Source organism: Pelodiscus sinensis, chromosome 1, assembly GCF_052426305.1.
Source record: "Pelodiscus sinensis isolate ZL-2025 chromosome 1, ASM5242630v1, whole genome shotgun sequence".
Taxonomy (NCBI): Eukaryota; Metazoa; Chordata; order Testudines; family Trionychidae; genus Pelodiscus; species Pelodiscus sinensis.
Genome location: NC_143052.1, coordinates 53,888,314 through 53,906,301, shown reverse-complemented (window position 1 = coordinate 53,906,301; position 17,988 = coordinate 53,888,314). Strand labels below are relative to the sequence as shown.

At 39.0% G+C, this 17,988-nt stretch overlaps 1 protein-coding gene across 28 annotated transcripts in view; it reads right to left on the bottom strand.

Moving 5' to 3' along the window:
• The window catches only part of NRCAM (neuronal cell adhesion molecule), a 283,744-nt gene that overhangs the window by 19,750 nt on the left and 246,006 nt on the right, over positions 1-17,988 (bottom strand). For 17 of the 28 annotated variants that reach the window (XR_016349926.1, XM_089779334.1, XM_075929927.2 and 14 more), the window contains 2 exons: positions 3,109-3,234; positions 1,384-1,536 (listed from right to left, as the gene is read on the bottom strand). The exons of 10 other annotated variants lie outside the window; for them this stretch is intronic. Coding sequence is in view for 17 of the 18 variants with exons in the window: in XM_089779334.1 (XP_089635460.1) it covers positions 1,384-1,536; positions 3,109-3,234 (279 nt within the window). In the remaining variant the exon portion in view is untranslated. Of the gene's footprint in view, positions 1-1,383; positions 1,537-3,108; positions 3,235-3,786; positions 3,853-17,811; positions 17,848-17,988 lie in introns of all 28 variants that reach the window. One more of the 28 variants, XM_075929866.2, reaches the window with a different exon arrangement.

The following is a 17,988-nucleotide window of genomic DNA, read 5'->3' as shown; positions in this document are numbered from 1 at the left end:
TAGACATAGCCTGAAGTTTTCCTATTAAGCAGTGTTGACTGAAAATGGTTTGGTCTCTCCCCCCTGCTTTGAATAAGTTACAATACAATCTTTGCACTCTGCTGCCTGCTGGCTGTAAAGACACCTGAATTTATACTATTGCATACCTGTTTTCTGGTATCACTAGCCTCCCCTGGATAAAAAGTTACTATAAAAAAACCTTTTACTGAGACTGCAAATGTTTGTGGGGCATTATTATTTACCCTTATGTTTCAAAAGCTTTCCTATAGGAACACTGTAATAATATGAGCATTAATGTGCTATAAACATAAAACAAAACAAAACATTATGATTTTAGAAAGTGAACGCTTGTTCAAACTGGCATGTTAATCAGTTGCTCTGTGATCTGTAGGATCATTACTTCACAGTGCTCAAAGTACTTTATGTATTAGCAATCTGTTTTCTTAAATCATAATGTTTGTGTAGTAGGTGAGACCAAAGTAAGATCTGTTGGATAACTATCCATGGGCCACATTGCCTGGAATGAAAAAGAGTGGCTAGCAAACACACACCAAACACTAACATTTCATAAAGAACATGCTGATATTGCAACACCATATTCATCATGGCATCAATACGCGCCTAATAATACCCTTTCTCTGAATTAAATGAACAGACACCACTTATTCTTATATGAAGTCACAACTGCTGAAAACTTTCTTGGACTAAAATCTATTATTTTTCTATGGAAAATATATATGGAACACTCAAAATACTTAAAACTGTCTTATTCATTATGGTATTTTGTTGTTTAAGTGATATAAAATCACCTGGAAACAAAAAATTGATTAAAAATTATAACTAGAAATCTGCTTATTTATTTATTTATCACTCATTCCACTGGCATATAATATTCAGTGCTTACATGAAATATTTACTTAAAATTAGATACCTAAACTGATAACTCATAAAAATTTTAGATCATGTTCCTGGAAACTAAACTGCTGATATGGAGATTGTTAGTTTAAAAATAGGTATTCAGCTGTGTTACCATGTTATTTAAATATAGCACAATAGGTTCTAATTCCATTAAAAGATGAATTACAAACAAACAAAATATTTGAGTTTAAGAGCACAGAACACAGAACAAATGTGAACAGTAAGTGTTTTTGCCCATAAAAGTGGCAGGGAAACCTAGTGAACTAAAAGGACGAAAACATTCATAGTCTACAAAGTAGATATGCTGGCATGCCTAGAAGTTTACAGTAGAGTTTAGCACTACTGAAGAAATCTATATCAGTATGTTTTATTTACAACATCTCCCCACTGACATCAATTCAATATTTCTTCACTTGGCATATCACAATTCTGAATATGAGACAGAATTGGTATGATGTGCCTCACCTGGACCTGTCTCAAACACATCCTCTGAACTCACAAAACCAGACAGACCCTCAGCACCAACCCGGACTTTATATGCCGTTCCTGGTGTTAAACCCTTTAACACAAAGAAGCTCCGAGAACCATTTACAATTTCTTTTTTCCAATCTTCTTTGCCTATAAAAATTTTAGGAAAACAACAAGTTGGAATATTTGAAGTTACTATCTGCTACTCTATTATAATAAGAACATTTTCTACTGTCAGTTGGCTAAACTTGAATTTGTTGAAAAAAATAATTGCTTTCTCCAAAAAGAATAAAATTTTAGAAACAATAATGATTGTCAGTACTATTCTGCATGCATATAAAGAAAAAATACTATCTAAATAAAAACGCTTATTTTATAGTTGAGTTCCAAAGCATTACAGATAATTATTTGGCATCTATTTAAGTAAATATGTTTGCATTTGCAATTATAGATCATATAAAGAAAACATTTATTCACTGAATTTGTTAATATTGCTGGCACTTTTAATCAACCTTTACTTTTGCTGAGAAATCTCTTTAAACTCTGAAGATGATGTGGTAATAGTTCCTGATCAATCTGAATGTCTTCCTTGCATTTGTGTACATATTTTCCTAAAATAATCTCAAGTGATTCTAGGCATAGTTCAGAACAAAACTTAAACCTAGAAGACTTACAATTACAGTCAAACCTCAGAGTTATAAATATCTCAGGAATGGAGGTTGTTCATAATCCTGAAATGTTCATAATTCTGAACAAAATGTTATGGTTGTTCCGTTGTAAACTTTGAAAGAACAATGACTTAATACAGCCTTGTAACTTTGCTATGCAGAAGACAAATGCTGCTTTTTAATCCTCTTAATTTAAATGAAACAAACACAGAAAGTTTCCTTAACCTCTCAATCTCAAAATCATAGAATCATAGGGTTGGAAGAGACCTCCAACCTCCTGACCATCTTTTTAAGCTATTTTATTTTTAGTAGATTACATTTAATACAGCATTGTACGGTATTTGTTTTTTGTCTGTGGTGCTACGTGACTGATTACTTCCAGTTCTGAATGTGTGGTTGACTCTGAGGTGCTACTGTACACTATCTTTAGCATTTTTTCGCCACTTTATAAGGACAGTGTACTTGCAGTACATCCATTTTATCAATCCAATGTCTTAATGTTAAAGCATAATGAGAATTAAATCAAACTGTTCTGACAGAGAGGTTAGCACATTATTTTTGTTATTAACTGCATGCTAATGAGTGGGGGAGAAGTCTGTTGTTCCTAATATGTCTTTTGGTTGATGCTATTTCACCTATAACATCAGATTTGTTTTTGTTTGGTTCTTTTTTTAGTTTGATATATGCATTCTTGCCACTGCAATTTTCTTAGGTCATATAATAGAAATACCATGATATAGTTTTACTGCAGGATTGTAATCACTGCATGATCAATAGCTTCAGTCACTTAAAGGTAGTAATAGTTCTTGTTCGTAAGTGTTGAAGTAATACAAGGAAACAAACGCTTATTTTCTAAACATCATCTATCCTAAAGAGCAGGAATCTATATTACTATATTAATGTGACTCAGTCTGATAGGTTAAATTAAAAGATATTTTTCTAGACATTTAAAAAAATATCAATGAAGCTAAATCCATATATGCCAAATTCAGTTATTAGAATATTTTAAAATATATCTCAGAACTTAGAATAATTAAATGAAATGACTTCTTACTGCCTGCTACACCATATTCAACATAAAAGTTCACATGATCTGGTCCCTCATACTCCCAACTGATATTGGCATAGGACTCAGCAGCAGATGCAGTAACATTTCTGATCCTTGGATATACTGGTCGCACTGAATACACAATAGAAAAAAAAAGCAAAATATGAAATTGTGGCTCCATGCATATAATAGAATCTAACTTAAGAAATTACTGTGCTAATTTGGACCACATATATGGAATGCACAGTTCATACATACTCATTGTTTCCATTACTGAAAATTAGTGACTAAGTTACAGCATTAGCAAATGCAGTAATTGAATAGCAGGTAGTCACTACACTATTTAATTAGAAAGGAGAACTAAGTCTACGAACTCTACTGTACATGGCCCATACCACTAAAATTGTCAAACACTTTGAAATACAAAATGGCCAAAGCCATGGAAAATACTATCTTTTAAATGTCTTGAAGTACAATGCAGACAGCTGAAAAGTGAAGGGAATCTTACAGGTCACACAGTACTGGAAACTGTAGAAGAGGATGTACTGTAATGCAGGTACAACATTTTCTTGATTATATGTGGTATTCCACAGATACTGTTTATTCCTCACTGCAGGACCTGCATATAATTTTTCTTTTCAACTGTCTCTACTGAATTTATAATGATAAAAAGGATCACAGTACCCTTATAGAATGTTGGATGGACAGTATGTATGACAGGGAAGGTTGCAAAAAGGGTTTCTGAATATCCTGCATCACCAGAGATAGTAGGAAAAGAAGAAACATAAAAGAGTAAAAACAGTTTTACATAAGAAAATGTTTCAACAAGACAGCAGACAACAGAATCTTACCTTTTACGCGAACCAACACATGCATACTCTAACTTCATGCAGGTTTCTTTATAAATAATTTTAATTGATAAAATATGAAAAGGACAGGGTAATGTAAATTACTCTGAAAGCAGCCAGATTACCGATGTCCTAAAACCTAACGTTTATAGAAGAACATTTCTTAAAGAAGCTTACTTAACACTTTTTACTTTTATTTTAAATTCAATCATCAATAGTAACTTTCCCTTTCCAAAATAAGCAATTAACTTTAGATTCTAGTTAATATGTATTAATTCTAATCCACTGCTGAAAAGCAAATAATGAGTATGCAGACATGAACTTCAGGAAAAAGAAAAACAAAAAACAAAAAAACAAGAGCCATACAATGTTGTTTGCTGGTTCTGGAAAACCGAATGAGGATAATCTATATACTCCTTGAGCATCTTTGGGAGACACTATATTTTTCTTCCTTGGATTCTAGGATTTTTATTTTCCATTTATTTTGGATAGCTCAATTTTTGCTGTACAGCCTCAAAATACCTAGGAACTTGTTTTCTGAGGTGCTTAGCACCCACAAAGCCCACAGATTTCAATGGAAACTGCAATGCTCAGCGACTAAGAAAATCAGAGCCTTCATGTTTCAAGCTGGTAACTCTAACGTTGAGTGACCCAAAATAAGTGGACACACTTGAAATGGTAGGTTACATCATCCAGGTTTTATTTCGGACCTTAGACATATACAGAAATATAGCCAGTCAATTATACTAAATCAAGACCCAGTTGAAAGTAGATACTTTTTGTTTCTGTGTTTGAAAAATATGAAGTATATGGCTCAAGAAAAAGAGAAACAGAGACTCAGCACTTCAAAAGCTAACATGCATAAAAATGATTGTACTTCTTGAAAAAACAAGGGAGATCCACACACTGGTGTAACCATTACCAAAATATTCTGGTGTGAAGGATAGGAATCAATAATTTGCAAAGCTAAGAAACATTAATTGAAAATAGTTATGGTATTATCTTATAAACACTGCCAAAAAGACATTCCCCTCAAAATGTGGTGCTTTCTCTGAATACAGAGAAAGCATGACTGCAATGAGCAAGACAAGTTTCGCTTGGACCTTTAAATAGCTATATATTGGCTCATTTCTTTTAAATAAATACATTTACATTATATTCAGTTGGCTAACCATAAATAGAAACTGGTTTCAGTATTCCTGCTTGCCCAAGATAGGTTCTTTTTCACTACATATATAATCCCCAAATCTATCCAATGAATTCATTAAGTAGTTTTCCTTGAGAACAATGCACGAAATGTTGGGTTTTTGTGTGCAAAATCTATATATTTTAGAAATGTGCACCAGTTTGTCTGTCTTGTCGCTTTTGAGTCCATTTGTTCAAGAATGCCTCCTAAAGGATAAGAGCCAGGATCACAAAATTTGATATGCAGCTTCCTCTTACCCTAACTTAAAGCAAGGTTAGGGTTTTGTTGAGCCAGGACAACTGAAAGTGCCTGGAATTTGATTGTTTCTCATAAGGTCTGCTAGGAGGGAGTTACACTGTGAATGACCACAAGGGGTCAGCAAGCACCCCAGCAGGAAACCACTGCTTGGCAGCCAGGGAGCAGCTGCCTGCAGCTATGCAGTAGGGATGTCAAAGTGTAAGTGTGTAAACGGTTAACTGATGAGCTTCGGCTCATTAGTTAACCTTCAGTTGCATGCAGCCTCCCCCTGTGCTGCTGCCTCTGTATTCTAGGCAGCACTATGGGGGTGGGTGGGAGGCAGGCCAGCTCCCCGTGAGCACCAGATCCTGCCTGCCCCCCCCCACTACTGCCTCTGATAAAGAGGCAGCAATGCATGGGGGGGATGCGGCTTTGTGGGAGCCAGTACGTGTAAGGAGATGTCTTAAAAGTCATCTGCCCTCATGCACTGGCTCTCGTGGATCTGTCTCCCCTTGTTGCATGTACCCACAGAAAATTTTCAAATTAAATCTAAAAAGCATGCCAGCCATACACTGAAGAGAAATATGTTTGTGGGTGCTCTGTTCAGAATGAAAAATAACAGTGAAACATGTTAGAAAATGTTACCATCATTTAAGGAACAGAAAATTCGAAATAATTATTTTTCTCTGCAAAATTATTAATAAGGTTCATTATTGAAAGATACAGGCTCATATGTAACACATCGACCTTCCACACCCAAGCCTGTAAGAAGTCCTGTTCATCTAACTTGTGCAAGTAATCCCAGGAAAGTGTGATTGGAGGTTCATACTTTAAATAGTTAACATTCCTTCTGCCCCCTCCAATAATTAATAGAGCAAAAACAAAAAAACAAAAAAAAACAACCCCCAGGGTGTGGGGGAGCCAGGGTGTGTCTAGACTATAGGGTTTTTTTGAAAAAAGTAGGCTTTTTTAAAAAAAACATCACTTGCTTCTAGACTGCAGCCACGTTCTTTTGACAGTAAATCGAAAGAACGCAGCAGTTTTTTCGATCATGGTAAACCTCATTTTACGAGGAATAATGCCTTTTTTCAAAAGTACACTTTTGAAAAAAGGCACTATTGAATGCAAACTGTGCATTTTCGAAAGAGAGCGTCTAGATTCTCTTTCAAAAAAGCGGCTCACTTTTTTGAAAAATCTGCCTCGAAAGAGGCTTGTAGTCTAGACGTAGCCCCACACAGTTTCATTGTAAGGTTCGAATTACACTCTAAAACTACATTTCTTGTTTTATTTTCCATAGAATGCTGAGGTCAGTGTGATTCTTAAAGGTCAGCAAATCTGAGTTTTATTTAGTCTTTTAAAATTATCACCTATATCTTCTTGCTGCTGCTTTGTTTGTTTGTTATTTGTTTACTGGGCTAACACTCTTCCCCTTCTATGTCCTTTCCACATCTTAATATCTCCAAGAACAGAAGAAGCTACTACTCCAGAACCGTGTTTACATCACAAAAGTATACAAAATAATAAGAAAGAGCTGACAACAAGAGAGTCCTGACTGAAATTCACATCTTACATCTATTCATAAATGGACAAAATTTATTTCCACTAAAACAAGACCATGCATTTATTCAGCTTAGAGCAGAAGTAGTTCCTGCAATATCTCCTTAAATATCACTTTAGTAAAACATGCAATACCCGAACAGCCATTGCAAGAAATAATCTGCTGCACCATCATTCTGAAATAACAGATGAACTCATTTAGGACTTGATGAAATGACCACTGAAGTCAATGGAAAAAATCCCTTTGACTTTCGTGGGTATCAAGTCAGGTCGTTAAAGAGATGGCATCTTTTTTAAATTAGAGGGGCTTAAAATCTGAAATGCCCCATTTCATACTGTATATTTAGCTGCTAGCTGAGAGAAAATTACAAAAAAAAAAAATCTTTAGGGATCATGTTCTGTGTAATCTCTCCAAAATCTGCAAAGCAACTAAATGATTAAAAAAACTTTTAAATTAGACAATAATTTAAAATAGTATTTTAAGACACTTTTCCCACAAATCCTTCTAATCAGACAAGCATTGAAGAGAGAGAAAGATTCTCGTGATAAAAGATGAGCCAATCCCCAGACTTGCCAATGAGGAAGGGTTCTTTGCTATTCATTTACTGCTGTTAAATCTGGTCTAGTGCTTAGGTTTACTCATTCTCTTATTAGATTACTGCACAGCCTAATAATTTCCATTTCACAGATTTTTTTCCTGATACTTGTATTACTGTTTTATTTTCTTCACTTCATCCCAGTAGTTCTAGGTAAATCTCTCAGTACTCTATCAAACTACACCACTATTCTTCTTCCTCTCATACTTTTTGTTTCTCTCACTAAAGCTATACAGTATATAAAACATACCAAACTGAACCTTGACCCAAAAAATCTGGATTAAACAGGTTATTTAGATTTCAAAATCAAGTATTCAAAGTTAGCAGATGCCAGCTTTATTGTTGCCTGGGGAAAACATAGCATGTGATCAAGTAATTAAAAGCCATCATAATCAAAGGTGCAAGTAAGCTGGTGCACCCCAGTGTGGCGTATCAGTAAGACACAGGCCGACTGGGGCGAGCCTCTGGATGCTACCAGCAATCTGGGCAGCACAATTCTCGCCATCCTGGCCAGCCCAGGGATTTGGCAGTTGGACAGCACAGTCCCTGCTGCCCCAGCCAATCCCGGGGATCTGGAGGCAAGACAGTGCGGTCCCCACCATGCTGCCCTCCAGTGGCTGGGCAGCGTGGTCTCTGATGCCCTCAGGGTCCATCGGCTAGGCATTGTGGTTCCTGCCACCCTGGGGATAGTCAGGCAGCATGGTGTCTGCACTCTGATCACCCAATTCTCCATACACACCATAACCCCCTGCCTGACTCCTGCACCTCCAAACCTTCCACATCCTTGTTTTGATCTTCTCCTACACCCATGACTGCCTTGACTCCTGCTTTCCTCTCTCTGAGCCCCCCACACCTCCCAACCCTCTGCCCTGACTTCTGTACCTCCACACATCCGTCTTCTGCCCAGAGCCCCACATACATCCCAGTCCCCTGCTCTAAACCCCTGGCACTCCATCCCAGCAGCAACTGGTGACAGAGGAAGGGGGGGCACTGGCCCCACCTCTTCCCACCACCTGGCTCCTCTCCCCCTGCCCTTGCTCCATCTCTACTTTGCCACCTCTTCCCAGCACTCCCCACAGTGGCATGGCTGGGAACCAACATTGTGCAGCCTGAAGCCTGCGCCTTCCCCATCACTGCTGCACAGACTCCTGATGCTGGCGCTGGCCCTCCTGCCAGCTGCTGGCCGCTGCTCCCCTCCCCCATATTGGGTGGGTGCATGTGGCCAGATGCATATGGAAGGGTGTTAGGCTACAGTCCTGACTTTACCATACCCACTTTGAGGTAGGCTAGTGCATACAGGGGTGCTAATAGTGAGCAAACCGTGAATTGAGGAGACTACAGCAACTGGGACTGAGTCTAGCCCTGGCAGGCAGAATGCAAGATACATAAAAATAAGTGTCAATGTCACAGTACGTTTTTTCATAAGTTTTAAGGCCTGATTTTGATCTCCTGCTTATACAGACCAGAGAATTTCACCCAGTAAGCGCTACATCACCTTATAACTTTTGGTTGAACTAGACCATGTCTTTTAGAGAGATGTCTAATCTTGATTTAAAGCATCCAAATGATAGGATAATCTATTGTCTAGTCTCAAACTTCAGTGCATTGTGACCCCCTTCTGACAAGAATAATGACTACATGGCACCAAGAAGGGGCAACTGAAGAATGAGCCTATCTGAGCCCATCCACTCTGACTGGAAGGCCAAAGCCAAAGCCCTATCGCCCAAAGGCTGGGGCGGAGGGGGGCAGCAAAGCAGAAACCCTGTAACCTGAGCCTGACCATCCAGAACTAAAGCCCTCAAGCTTCAGCGTTGACCCCAGGTTCTAGCATTAAAGTGGAGTTGCAATGCACTCTGGGGTTGTGACCTACAGTTCGAGAACTGATGAACTATAGCATTGGGTAGGCTGTTCCAATGACTAACTACATTCCCTGTTTAAAACTTTCATCTGATTTTCTTTTCAATTTTCTCCAACTTCATTTTATAGCCTTTAATCTAGTTAGATTTCTAGAACTGCTAGATTAAAGACCATCTGGCATGGTAAATTTTCCTTGTATGAGTAATTTTTCTTTGTTCTCTTTGTACTTTAGGTTCCATATCAACCCAACTTTCTGATTCATGTTCCAATTCTCCACATATATTCTCATCTGATACTTTTAAGTGGTTATTTTTACAAGGTCTTCATTGATTACTAATTGTTCAGATTTCTTTTCTAGGTTTTTCTTACTGAAGACAGTATTTTGAAGAAAGAGTTCAATTAATTATATACCCATCCTTTTTTAAATTGATTTTTAAACACATTTTCCCATAAGTCTTAGAAAAATTGGGTGATTTCATTGGCTTTCTAAAGTCTGTCTTATGCACCACGTTCTCACATTGTATGATACTGCATGTTACATAACACAATATAGTTACAGCAACCTGAGGTGATGAAAACCAGGGTTCTGTGTGCTTGAACACCCAGAGTCTGTCATAAATCTCTCTTGCTTTCAGGGTCAGAGCACCTCTAATAGCAATTAACCTTTGGCTTACAAGACACAGGCTTCTCAGCACTCGTCACCAATGTATAAAAAACAATTGGCAGGAGTTTTGAAACTGTACCAGTGCCAATTGGTTAAAAAAAAAAAGCTTAGTACTCTTGTGAAGAAATGCTTTTCACAAAAAAGAGTAAATGTGTATTAAATTCTGTGCTCCTGCAGCTATATAATATACTATATAGGCAGTAATTTGATAGTACATTCGCTCCACAAAGAAAAAACTGGGTTACTATGAAGCAAACCAGTTTACATGGGCAGACTGATTATTGTTCAGGCTACTGCCAACAAACACCTCGCTGTCAACCATGCTATAGCAGTGATATGAGCTAAAATATAGCTGACATTTATTAGTGACTATGGCTCTAGTCCTACAACAGGAAGTACTTTTTGATGCCCCACTAGTTTCAATAAAATTATCTTGTGTACATACATTCGCCTGCCTGGATCGAATTGTAGGATCAGAGGACCAGGAACAAAATAATTTTTATTTTTAAAACAATGACAACCCCTGTTATTTCTCTCTCTTTCAATAGCCACATATAACCTTCCAACCATTAACTAGCACCATTCCTCTAGATAAGTAGGCTATACATAGAGCACCAAGTTGGTAAGCTGAGCAATGAAATACAACATTTTAAAACTGACATACAATTTTTTCAATATTTATTTCAATTGAATAGCTACTTAAATTCCTTGAGTAATGCTCCTATCATGTGACAAACTCACCATCAAACATGACTTCATGTGGATTCTCAAATCCCTGATTCTTGAATAGTACGCTACTATTCCATGAAGAAAGTGATAGATTGAGAAGGAAACATACATCTCTAGACCTGTACAGAGTGAAATGATATTGAATTTATCTGTACAACTGCACTGTGCTTTTTCTGTTTATTGCCATGTTGATAAGACCTGCCTTTTATGAGGCATTACTACACAACTATAGGTAGATGAGGAATATCGTCAAGAATGTAAACTAAGAAAAGACAAAAGGGGGAAGATATGCCATGAATTGACAAGAGTAAACAAAAAATTACAGGGAAATGAATTTTTGTTAAAAACAGCTATTGCACAATAAAACTCATTTCCCTATGAAACAGCAAGAGCCTTTTGCTTTTCTAGAATTCAGAGATGCAAGTATTAGGCTACTTTCACGCTAGCTGAGTTGCTGAGAATCTAGTAGTAGAGTTCCGCAGGAAATTCACATTCCTGATTATGAATATCCAGGAGGGATTTTAGTAAGGAGAATGAAGTGACCAGTTCCTGATGAGTGTTCAACACATAGGAGCCTGAACGGAGGAAAGCATAGTGATTTTTCATTAGAAAGCAAACAAACAGTATGTTTAAATCTGGCCTTACTAATGGAACCATGTGGCCCGGTTGTAATACAAAAGATACTAAGACAGAGTTGTGCAGATCCCTGAAGACAAGAATAAGAAACTTGAACTTGATATAGCAAAAGGAGGGGGAGCCCCTGGAAGGAAAGGAAAGAAGGAACTCACACAGTCAGAATGATATGCAGGGAATGTGATGTTACCAGCAGCATTTTATAGGGAAAAAGGTGGAGGAGGTGGACTACAATGGTGTCAAGAAAGCCAAGGAGGAAGAGGCTACAATAATCAAGAAAGAAGGCGGTAAGGGTCTCAGTCAGAGTTTGAGGGGAAGAGAAAAGAAAATAATTAAGGCAAAAAATAATTTTACAGGCACACTCTGACAAATCAGGCATTTTTATGGTGTCACAAAACTACTGTAAAGGCAGTTGCACTACATTACTCCACTTGGAGCTAAGGGCTGAGTGGCTTTCTCCCCACCCACAGTCCATACCGGTGGTACTCTTTTCTGTCCTCCTGATTTGGTGTCTGAGGAGAAAACAACTAGCAACAGCAAGTCATATCAGAGAAAAAAAGGAGTGTGCAGAAAATCTATCTTAACTACTTATTATTGTATCTGAGTTCCACACAATCTTTCCATGTACAGTATTGTTGCCTCTCAAGAACCCTCTCAGGGAAGAAAGTACCAATAGCCTCATTTTTTTTAAAATGGGGAACTGAGGCACAGAGAACTAATTGATTTGCCTAGCGTCAGGCAGGAAGCCTATCACATAGCAGGAAATCATGCTTGGGTTTCCTCAGCCTCAGGCAAGTATGTGCCCTAACAACAGGACCCATCCTTAATAAGTGGTCTCATCTCCTGCAAGCAGAAACTTGCTACCACTTCCACTGAGATGACCAATACTTTAGTTAAAACTAAGAGATAAGAATGCAGATGAGAATGTTTTTAGTCCACACTAAACAGCTACCTATTGTATGTACAAGTGATACAGTCAAAAAAGGAATAGTTTCAAACTCAGTGCCTAACTTATAATAATGATCATTATATGAGCTAAATTCAAAGAATAAGATACTAGGCTAATGTATTCATTTGATTAGCAGTGTTAGTATTTTAGTGTTAATAGTTCTGAAGATTATGCAAATAATTGCACTTTTTTGTGTACATTATGTGAGCACATCCCCTGTGCTCTGAAGGTATGTATCTTGCTGTTTGCTCAAATCTCATTCTTTCTCCCTTCCTTATAAGACCTAATAATAGAAGTTGGCCCTGAAGTAAAGTAATTTCAATGACGTATTTTTGGTTGTTCAGTAGTGTGTATGTATTCAGCTTCTTAGTAATTGTCTCATTTATTTCAGTAACCACAAGTCCAGCCAGGTGATGGATTGCAAAAGAAGCATAAACACACATTTATGCAGTTATCTACCTTCTAAGTGCCGACATTTTATATCAAATGATGTTTTACTTATGCAGCTTTTGGAAGAATGCATTTTAACCACCTGTTGCTTTAAAAACCACCTTTATAAGGAGCTGCATATTCTGAGTAAAGAGAAGTCATGGACACGGTCAAAAAGAACAGGGTTAACAAACACAAAGACCATGTTATTGTAAATTGGAAAATAAACTGAGTGTGACAGGGTAATTTATCCAGTCAAGTGAAGATTGTGTTTCCCTCTTAAGAGATCTAAGCTGGTGGGGGAAAAGGAAGATTTGCATGATAAAGGGGTATGGAGTTTCCTGCCTCGCCTTTGTTTGGTTTGGTTTTTGTTTAAGGATTCTTGACAGTGAAAATACCGAAGGGAGTGGGAATTCAAGTCTTTATGCTCTGCCAACACCCCAGGGATTTTCCTACTTGATGTAATAGCAGGTCCCTACTCAGGAATTTCTGTGAGTGGGTGCTTTTTTTTTTTTTTTTGTAAATGTGGACCGCAAGGATATGAGCCCCCTTCCCCCCCTTGCCCTCCAAAGTAAGCATTCTCTGGCAGGCTGGGGGAAGGCAGGAGTGGCGAACTGATCTGCCCGAGCCTCCCCCTCCATGCTTCAGCTGGCCCAGGGAAGGCTGGGGCACATTTATCCAGCTCCAGCCTTCCTCCAGTCAGCCAAAGAATGTCGGAAGGAGGTTCAGGCAACACTCCACTCCTGCCTTTCCCCAGCCAGCGGTCTAGAGCATGTTTACCTGAGCTCACACCCTTCGCACCCCCCGCGTACGGGCCTGATTCATCAGTTCAAATCGCTAATTGGAAATCTGCCTGTATTTGAAGCCACATCCAAAATCTGTTCTCTAGCTTTAACCCTGTTGTGCTCTGGAGAACCATGTCTACCCCCATGCTGGTAGCTCAGGGTCTTCCACACACCTTGGTAAAAAGGGGAAGTATGACTTGCAGTTACCTCACAGAAAATTTGGAAATATACTCAGAGTCAGTGTCACTGCCAAATATAAGATGGAACAGATGATTTAGCATAAATAGTTAACACATTTTTCAAAGGGCCACTTAAGGTGAAGTAGCCCCTTAAGAACTCCCCTGTCATGGGCTAGTTAAGGGGGTCACAAATTGTTATAAGGAATCATACATCCAGTGTGGCTGTTCAGTTAATATTTTGTAGTCTCTAGCAAAGGTATGAATTTAAGCTCCCAGACTCTAAACTACTGTGCAAATTTCCTCTGAGGACAAGACCTGAGGGATCAGATACAGTGTGATGGCTTTGTGAAAAGTGTAGTAGCTTCAGTGGCATTTCCAAACCTGCTCGTATCCTCTTGCCCCCCTCTGAGCAAGCTGCAACAGAATCAGATACCACCCAAAGGGATGGCACCCTTACTTCCTATGGGACTAGAATGTGGGACTGAGGTGACAGCGAAGGGGGGAATCACCCCTCAGAAATGGGGGTGAATGGGCTGAGGCTGTCAGTACCAAGCTGTGGCTGAGCAACAGCAACCGCTTAAGCAGCAGTAGCCCATTCTGTAACAACTCCTATACATCTAAGCAGCAAAGGGCAAGGAGTGGGGCACTCACCTCAGCTGGGGGGGGAGAGGGAGAGGAGAGAGGCTACACTCTTGGCCCTTCCTGCTACAGCCAGTAGCCCCTCGCCCAGCCAGTCCCACCACCTGTCTTAGGGCACAGACTGTCTGCCCAGTGGACAAGGGGCTCTCATGCTATTGCTGCGGTTAGGAGGACATGAAGCAGAGCAGCAGTCGCCCGCCTCTCCCCCCCCCACCCCCCCATTTACCTGACTATGAGATCTTTGAGACCCGGATTCGGAATGAAGTTCTCAGAGGCAGCACAGAGGGATGGGGGCAAGACTACAGCTCCCAGAGGGCCGGTGCCCTTCCCTTCAGTGCTGGCCAATGAGTGGCAGATTCCATTCTTTGTCAGCTCTGATTGATGCCTGTGGCAAGCAGCTGGCTGCCACTTCAGTCTGGCTGGAGATGTTGAAGCCTTCCCCAGCCTGGACAGAATTGGCCCCCTGGAGAACCATGGGAGGTGCGTTAGCACCCTTCGACCCCCCTTCCTCCCCTTACCTCCCATGTACTGGCCTAAATAGTCTATCCAGACATGAGAGTCTGGCTATGGGGGTTCATATGTACAGGATACTAAGTATGAACAATTTTTTCTCCTTTTACTTTCTCTAAATTACTGCAATATTCTGTCTGTTCAACTTCACACAGGAGAGAGAGGAAACCATCTCTTCCCCCATCATTTCTCCTCCCCCTTTTTCTTATTTAAAAGGGCTATTTTACCTTTTACCTTAGCTAATTTAAAGAATCTCAAGCTTAGCAATCAACAGCTAAGAGAAACTTAGAAAACAAGTTACTGTTGTTTAAAAGATTACAAGCAGTAGTGTACAGTCCATTTCAGAGTTCACTTCTGCTTGGATAGCAAGCAAGAAAGGTACTGATTCAAAAGGCAGAGGTTTTATTTTGAGGCTCTGGTAAAAAGTTGGAGGAATTATAAAGAGCCTTTGCTTACTATAGCTTTGCTTGATTTTGCACTTTAAGGTGTGGTTCTACTCTATGAATATGGCATCACGGGTTGTCTCACTGACTTGCACCTCAAATGTGTTTCTCTTCAGGGGGTCAAGTTGGAAAAACACAGAGTTGTACTCTTCTAAGCTCTGCTTGGAAAATAAGCTCCACTCACTTGAGACGAGAAAATGAGATGCTGTTTTCAAAGACTGTGCAGAGGCTGAAAACTAGACCGTGTGGTCTACTGTGCTTTTGGGGCTTGTCTCCTTATCAATGGGGTTCAATGCACTGCTGGACTTCTTGGTGGTAGCTGCTTCTTGATGGTCAGTGTGGGGAGAAGAGTGTTTGTGATGCAGCACAGGAAAGAGTTAACTACATTGACATATCGGTTATCATCATTACTACCTGAGTTAATTGCCAGTGGGATGAATGGGGCAGGCAGTTGACATTTCACACCTGTCATTTCAGATGGTCTGAGAACTTAGATATCTAGCTTCTGTTACATTTGGTTCACATTTTCAAAGTTTTCTTTGAAATCGTAAGAACCATAGACTTTTTTTAAGTAAGGCTGAAATTAGACCCTCAGTTATACCTATGGAATCTAATTTTCTTTCAGTGGTTTTGTACAGTTGTAACTCATTGGGACTTAGTATATGATTGCCAAGAACAAGAATCCAATTCCTTGCTCCCAAGAGGTATTGACCTTTCACATGATAAATGGAGCGTGAAAAAGCAGTAAAAAGAAACAGTTGTTAAAGTAAGCTATACATAGAACAGAAACGTAAGAAGGTACCATTTTTATAAATCCAATTTCAGAATAGAAATACTTTAAATCAAATATGACCGAGTCAACTGATACTGGATTAGAACTGAGGTATGTTCTTCCGGGACTGATATAATTAAGCATACCTGATTGCTTTAGATATATATTCTATTGGACAATTTTTCTATGTTGTCAAGTGTATAAAAATGTTTCATAGGATACTGCGCCCATAGGTATTTATTTATGACTCCCATATTCTGAGAATCTACTGATTTTAATTTAGAAAATGTTTCATCATGGTTAATTATGTCTTCACAGTAAAGTGTATGGTTAAATCACTCATTCATAGACATCTGTACAAATCATAACTACATTAAAATGCATCCAATGGGCTGTGCTTTTATCTACTGTCACAACTGCTTCTCTTTTCCAAAGCTATTACAAGAACTATGTGTGTGAAAGTGCATAGAATAGGAAAGCTTTATCTTCAAGAATTCTGCACAAAGCCAATTTTGTGTCTGACAAAGGGATCAGCTACTACACAAAGGAATAAACATAGCTAAATCCAAGGCCAAAGATGAACGCGTGTCTCAAGCAGTAGATGAATAACTGAAGAAAATAGCCCTGAATGCTCAGTCATAAGATTTGTGAATCTGAGAAAGAGAAGAAAAGGCATACAAAGAAAGTTGTCGCTTATCTGTTCAATCTGATCCCTCCTCTGTGCCCTTTTTCTGTGTACAGACCTGCAGCAGAAGAGGAACTCACCTAAGGTGCTGTCAGTAATATACCTCCTATACATATTAAATTGTAAGTGAAGGAAAGGTGACCAAATGGACAAAAATGACAATGGTTCAGAGCAAGAATGTTCCTCTTCCTAGATAATATGAGCACAGCAGCAGAGTTGCTGTTTTTATAATGGGGATGCTGAAAGCCATTGAACCAAACTGTAAAGCCTGTATATGATAGAAACCACTTCAAATCATGGGGTGCAGCAGCACCCTCAGTATTCCTAGACTGAGCACCTATGCTTGGTAGAGTGCTTTTAATATCAAGTTATGTACATCTACACAGAATGCAAGAGTGAGTCTCTGAGCGTAGGTTGGCAGACTCAGGCTTGTGCTAAAAACAGCTGTGTGGATACTCAGGCTCTGAAGCTTAGGTAGAGGGACAGGCTTCAGAGCCTGAGCTTGAGCCTAAGCCACAAGTGACTACATAGCTGTTGTTAGCATGTAGCGTGAGCCCCAGAAGTCTGAGTCTGTCAAGCTGGGCTCAGAGACTCACCGGATTCACAACTGTACAGATGTCATGCATCCATAAAGGCTAACCTCTGTAAGGTAGACCAGCTCGTGTAAAAGAATGCCTGCTTACCCCATGCTAGTAAGAGAGTGATTCTGTGCCTAGTCCCTGAACAAAGAGGACAGCAACTTCATAAAGCAGAGAAAGAATTAGGTTTTGCAGAAATAAAGCTAACAAATTCCTCTGGAACTCTGCACAATGTACAGACTGTAAGTATTAAGATATTGGGTGCATCTTTATCAGAAAGGCAGCCTGTTATATAAACAGTTCCCCCAATCTCAATTAATAGCTAATACAACCATATATAGGCCAGTATTTTCTCTCCTTACCAGCAGAAATTTCCCCATTTAGAACACTGCAAAAATCCACACACTTACAAAATCATGCAGTTTTATTTTACCTTTGCCTGTACCTACAGCAGGAGGAAGAATACCAGCTTTAATGGGGGAAAATAAAAATAGGACACTATATAATTAGATACAACACCAAAGGAACATACATATAAATACAATTTTTCATTATAAACCATAAAAGCATGCACTAAGTAAAAAAGATCAAGGGAATAAGAAATTAAACA